Genomic DNA, 6758 nt, shown 5'->3' with positions numbered 1-6758 from the left:
GTTATTTATGATAAGTCCCATCTACTCTATGATTCAATAGTAAAGTTCTTAAAAGCAAAGCTGTGTCTCCCTCACCTTTGTGTCCCCATGTCTTACACATAAAGCCCAAAATGAAAATTGGCTTAACACTATCCTGTATTATAAGTGTTTTATAGTTATGACCTTTAAAAATTGTAAACTGGCAATAAAATGCATTTACCTGTATAGCCCATAAATTTTCCAGGGATTTCTTGATTACAGCAACGACTGCAGAAAATCTGCCCACATAGTCGGCAATGGTGTCTGCGCCTAAAGGTTGTAAATTTCTCACTACAGTCATAGCACTCTTTACATTGGCTATCTGGCATCCAGTATTGTTTCAGGTCACTATCCTATAACAATAAAAATGTGTGAAGGCTTCTTGAAAATACTGATTATTAATAAGCAATGGCAAATGAAATCCTCAAAGCGTTCTTTTGCAGAAAACAAACTAATTCAAAAATTCATATGGGAATACAAAAGGTCAAAATAACCAAGACAATCTTGAAGAAGAACAAATTGAAGGACTTAATATTACCAGCCATCAAGACTTATTCTAATGCTACAATAATTTTAGACAGGGTACTGGTACAAGGATAGAAAAAAATAAAGGTATGGAACAGAAAAAGAGAGCCCTGACACACCCTCACACATATATGGACTTATGGTGAAATTTATAATGCAATCAGTGGAAGATGGTCTTTTCAAAAACAATGGTACTATATCCAACTGGACATCCATGAGGAATAATGGAAGCCTGACCCCTATACTTGACAGAAATAATAAACCTTCTTGAAGAAACCATAGGAGAATATCTACTGCCCTGAACTAGATAAACACTTCTTAAACAGAACACAAAAAGCACTAAGCATAAAGGGAAGAAACTGATAAATTAGACTACAATAAAATTAAGAACTTATGTATAAAAATAGGGTGCTCACAGCTGGAGGAAGCACTAATTAAACCTTCTTTCAGTGGCATTAATGCCATTTTCATTAGGTATGGCATGATCCCCATAAGCGCTTAATAAGTAATCTTCCAAAGCCTCTAGACAGTACCTGGCTTTTCCCCTCCATGATTTCCTTGAGGCGTTTTAATACTGTGCTGAGGCTTCGAAGCTGAACAGCTGTACGAGGGTCATGACCTCCAAAGGTAGGTTCTGCTTTCCTTCTTGTGTCTGAGTTGGATTAAAAAAAAAAGCAACCTTGTTAACAGTCCCTAGTATCTATATACAACAAGGTATATATGTGATGGAAACTGCCTCTTATGGTTAGCATATAATTATGTTCTCCCATTCAGTTATATGAATTGAGAGTTAAAACAAGTCTTTACAAGGGTAAGAGGCTACTAGAAGTATTTCTTCTCATGTAAAATGCTCTTTTACAAACAAGTAAAGGCTGCCTAAGACAAGCATTGTCTAAGACCATTGATGGTTTTCAGGCCTGAAATGGGAACATCACTTAAATGGTCCAAAATTCATTAATGACTTCTTAAACCCTTTGGTCCAACCTATAATAAATGCTTGCTAGAAATTTAGCAGAAGAAAAAGCAATCAGGGAGGGTTAACTGAGCTTGTTCTCTAAAGTCAAACAGGTAAGCAGTAGGATCAAACAGTTCAGTTCTGTCTGCAGACCATATATCCAAAGTCTCATGCAGAAGATGGTCAGAAAGAAGTTTAATAGCTCAGCCTTCAAAGATTCTGACAGACTTCACAACATCCAGGATGGTAAATTTTGCCATGGTAAAACTTGACCTATGTCCAAGCATATTAAAACTGCCAGAAAATTGCTAAAACTCCAATCTTATCCCTCCCTGTCACTTCCCCAACCCTGCAGCTCCAAATTGGAAAGGATCATTTATACCTGACATAGCAATACTGAACCAAATCTATCACTAATAAGCCCAAATTCCAGCCTCATAGCCAAAATAGGATATGCCCACCAAAGCTGTCACCTATTATTTCCTTAATGTAGACCAAAGACAATTGAAGTTTCTGCCTATTTCTAGCAGTTACAAAACCTACGGATGAAGCGAAGATAGTTTGACAAAAAGGATGAACATCCTATTAGCTTAAACCCATCAACCTGATAACCTATGGCAAAGTAAGCTGGAAAATACCCCACTGTGAATCTTCCTCAGATTTACCATTTGCTAGATAGGTGTTGTTTTGGTTGGGTGGGGAAAAAAAGAATTACAAAGAAATGAGAGGTTGGGATCTAAAGTTTACAAAGCATTTCCCAAGATTACGTAATCACTGAAGTAACTATCAAAATTGTACCTATTTTAGAAAACTCTGGAAACTTCTATCTTTCTATACAGTTATATCTTAGTTTTAGCACATACCTCAGATGTGTTGCTACTGTATTAGAATAACTAAACTTGAGTCTCAAAACAAAAAGCAACTCTCCATGATATACAAGTTGAAAAAGGAGACAGATGAAGCTACTGGAAACATAATGGCTGTGCTCCTGAGCAGCAGGCACCAACTTGTTAAGTCCCTTGCATTTAGCCAATTAGGAATATAAGAAAGTATTAATAGCATCATCCACTGAAAAAGGATGAATGAGACCCTTCTTGGAACCAAGAGAATCACAGATGTTGGCTGAAGATGAAAGAGACCCAGAGAGAAAATCTGGTCTAGCTTTATGCCCTTAGGCAAATAGCCTTAGCTGCTTCTCTTGCCAAATGAACATTAGAAAATTAAATAACTTTCCTAAGGTCAGAAAGCTAGCAAATTGTAGAATTACAGCCCTTTTAATAGGGAAAAGAACGTGGCTGGCCAAACAACACCAGGCTTCTGAAGCTCAAATGCCTTCAAGATAGAATCAAATAATCAAGTAGACCTGAGAAAGAACAATAAAGAAACTAGACATTAAAGGCTCCACCTGGAGATATTAAAGTTCAAGTTGATCATAACACCAATGGCAAGGTTTGGCAGGCTGCCAATTTGTAACTCCTAAAAGATTACTTTCTAGTCTAACTTGGTTTTAGGTAAAACAAATCCTACACTCAATTCAGCACGGGATTGAGTCAAAAGAGCTCCCTCAACAAAAAAGAGTGTGGTTGTGGGTCAGACTCAAGAGCTAAGGAGAGTTTACTGAGGCTAAAAGTTAAAATAGAGATTATGTAGAACAAAAGGAGAGCTCCTTTCTCCCTCTCCCACTCTCCATCTTCTGATTCTTCCCTCCAAATGGCTGATGTAACCCTGGCTGAGGCTCACTGCCCTAGAAAACCTGTGCAGGTGATGCAGTCAGCTCTGTGCCAGTCCTTGGGTAGAAACTCTTCTTTTGCTTGGTTTATCTTTGCTCTGGCTGACCAAGTCTGAACTCACAATAAACTATCCTTCTGCCAACCACCATTACCTGGGGGAAGACCAGCCAGACCAGACGGGATCTGGTGTTCAGGGGCATCTAATTCCCAATGCTGCATCCCTTCCTCTCTACCATGCCACCTCCCACTTCCTTTCTTTTGTCACCTTGACTTGGGCAAACCACTCCACCAAGTTGAAAAATCTGACAGAAATAAAATATAAACCACCTCTCTTTCTCTAATCTCTCAATTCTGACACCAGTCCCCAGCCCATACTCATCAGAAGAGCATGAAAATGAAGATGACTGTGTAGTAGACCAGAATGGAAAACAGACAGATGAGAGGAGCTCAGCTTATTCAGCCACACTGACAGTTTGCACCCCAACAAGGACAGAAGGCCAAGAGCAAGTGGCAGCCCACTAATGGAGTTGACAGAGTTCTGCAGCCAGAGGCATGCATATCACATTTCACTAGCATCCCAAGAACATATGCAAAATTCATTCACAAAGTGGAAACTAACCTGTGTTCTCCTGGGGATGTTGCAAACTGTTTTCTGCTGAAACCCAAGCAAGTAATTAATCAAAAAACAGTCAAGAGATCTGTGCCTTGCCTAAATTAAAGTTTAATGACACGTTTAAGAATTTTTTCAGGTGCCAATAAATTCTTTCACTACCTAGGTAACAGTTTTATTTACTCTGAACGATACCTATTCCAAATAGTACCTGACTACTCCAAATAGCAGGAAAGTTAAGTCCTGCTATAAACAACCTAGAAAACACAATGACTGTGGAAAAATTTAGCATATAGAAGGGAATGAAATAAGAACACTGTTTTACCTAATGCTGAAGAGCGCCGGTGGAGTTCCTCATTAAGTTGTTTTTTATAAGGTGTGGGTGACCTAACAGACTGTGTCCTTGAAGGGAGCTGAGGGCTGGTCCAACTTCCACTCAAAGGCTGCTGTTCTCCCTGGCCTCCTTCTGCTCTCTCTGTAGCAAGGGAACACTTGGCATTACTTAAAAAACTAAGACTAAGAGTTCAGCAATCAGAAGGAAGTAGATGAAATTTTCAGGCAACAATGTATACGTGTATTATATGCATAACTAAAAATTTTTTTTTTCTTTTTCATGTATTTAATTTTAAATACAGGCAGGTCTCCCCATGTTTCCCAGACTGGTATTGAACTCCTGGCCTCAAGCAATCCTCCCACCTCAGCATCCCAAAGTGCTGAAATTACAGGCAAAGGCTACTGTGCCCAGCCTAGATTTTAAAAAAAGAAAATTCAAAGAAGGGGGCAAAATTACAGGCCAATAATCACACCCTTGGTATATATGATCTTCTATTTGTTTCACTTTTCATTAGAAATTTCTTATGCATATTAAAGGAAACAAAATATAAGCTTCATATGAAGGCAGGGATTTTTGGGATCTGTTTATGTGACAGATCCCTTACACTATTAAAACAGTTTCCAGCACAAAGGAGGTACCCAATAAACATTTGCTAAATAAATAAAAATTTTATTGCCTTATGACAACTCAGTGTAACGTGGTATGATAAACAGGATCCTGGAACACAAAAAGAACAAGTGGTGAAAACTCAAGAAATCTAATAAAATACGTAATTTAGTTAAAAATCTATCAATAATAGTTCATTAATTGTAACAAATGTACCAGACTAATGTAAAATGTTTATATAAGGAAAACTGGGTATGGGAGTATATGGAAATTCTATCTTCCTAGTTTTTCTATAAATCTAAAACTCTTCTAAAAAATAGTTTATTTTTTTAAATATTGTCTTAAAAATGTACTAAAGGGTTTTCATAGCACTTTAAACATGATCATAAATAAAATCCAGTTAATATTATTAAAGGTTCTACTGAGCTAATTAATACTATTAACCTCCCCAAATGCTTTACAAGAATTACTTTCTAACATACTTCAAGTAATACAGACAAACGAAAGACAAACAACATAGGCCATGCTTTTTTTAATTCTTGTTCCAAATAAAAGACATATTACTTAAAAAGAGCTCATTTTAAAAGTATCTTTTCATTTGATGTCATTACATGTACACCTTAGTCTAACAGTTTTAAGTCAACAAGAATCCTAATGACAGCTTCCAGTTTTTGAAAAGTATAAACCTTTCCTCCTGCGTACTGTTCCTTTTAGTTTCATTGCTTTAAATATTTTAGCTATTAACCCCCAAAAGAACAAAGTCCATTCTATGAACTAATTTGAAGTATATTAACAAAAAAAGGGCCAGGCGCAGTGGCTCACGCCTGTAATCCCAACACTTTGGGAGGCCGAGGCGGGCCTGTCTCTTATACACATCTAGATGTGTATAAGAGACAGGACTACAGGCGCCCACCACCATGCCTGGCTAATTTTTTTGTATTTTCAGTAGAGACAGGGTTTCACCATGTTAGCCAGGATGGTCTCGATCTCCTGACCTCGTGATCTGTCCACCTCAGCCTCCCAAAGAGCTGTGATTACAGGTGTGAGCCACCACACCCAGCCTAACATGTAGTTTTTAATCTAGACCTTTAGTTACCAATAATTAATGATATTACAGTGAAAATTCTAGCTTTCTCTTCAGCAGTAAAACCTGGTGACCTACGATTAAAGCTATCAGCTTGTTAATATTTCACTTTCTTACAGACCCAACATTAAAGCTGAACAGACTACTGACCACTATATGATCATGGTGAGCTAATAGAGACAAAGGAGTATTTCAAAGAATCAAACCTGAATCAAACCTCTCATATTTAATATGTCTTACCTTTGTTAAAACGAAAGAGATTTACAAAAGAACTATAAGCTGATTTAAAAGGGGGCTCATCTTGATCAGGAGTCAAAGGCTTAAAGTGTGTGAGATGAGAAGGACTAGTAGGAGATCGAGGCAAATCATTAGCAGAGTCCAGTGTTGGGGACGTCTTATCATCTGTGGCCATTTCATGAGTCTGAAAAACAAAAGAAACAAGCAAAAGATCTAAGTTCCTCAGGAAGCTCAAAAGTTGATTCCAAACAGCATCCCAATATCTAGAAAATCCTATTCTGTGAAAATTCAGATCTATGAAAACAAACAGTAAATAAATCTAGCTTCATATATTCCAAAGGACTGAAAACACTGCTGTCTAAATCATAAGAGCCTCAATCATTTAAAAGTATGATCTGATAGCCAACTCAATTTTAAACATTACTATTCAAATTACAGAAAATATTTAAATTAATAAAAATTTGGAGGTAAAGCATTAATGTAAGCAGGCAGAAAGAAAAATAAGCATTTTCACATCATTTCTATCTCTTTCATTTTAACATGTTTTGGAAGAAGGGATACACAACAGCTTTTTAAAGTTATGGGGGGAAGCTAGTTATACAACACACATATAAATTCTTCAGTCTTATTTTACTTATTTCAACTTTTTTTTTTTTTTT

The 6758-nt window shown here is 37.1% G+C and overlaps 1 protein-coding gene across 1 annotated transcript in view; it reads right to left on the bottom strand.

Moving 5' to 3' along the window:
- PIKFYVE (phosphoinositide kinase, FYVE finger containing) overlaps positions 1–6280 on the bottom strand; it is a 105067-nt gene extending 98787 nt beyond the window's left edge. Inside the window, exons 1-4 of the mRNA XM_011993923.1 lie at positions 6103–6280; positions 4164–4313; positions 1077–1195; positions 200–371 (exon numbers count right to left, since the gene is read on the bottom strand). Of these exons, the coding sequence (XP_011849313.1) occupies positions 200–371; positions 1077–1195; positions 4164–4313; positions 6103–6274 (613 nt within the window). The 5' untranslated portion in view covers positions 6275–6280. The remainder of the gene's footprint in view (positions 1–199; positions 372–1076; positions 1196–4163; positions 4314–6102) is intronic.
- Between the last annotated feature and the right edge of the window lie 478 nt (positions 6281–6758).

This window comes from Mandrillus leucophaeus, unplaced genomic scaffold, assembly GCF_000951045.1.
Source record: "Mandrillus leucophaeus isolate KB7577 unplaced genomic scaffold, Mleu.le_1.0 Scaffold436, whole genome shotgun sequence".
NCBI classification, from domain to species: domain Eukaryota; kingdom Metazoa; phylum Chordata; class Mammalia; order Primates; family Cercopithecidae; genus Mandrillus; species Mandrillus leucophaeus.
The sequence above is the reverse complement of the archived record's forward strand: the minus strand, read 5'-3'. Positions and strand labels throughout refer to the sequence as shown.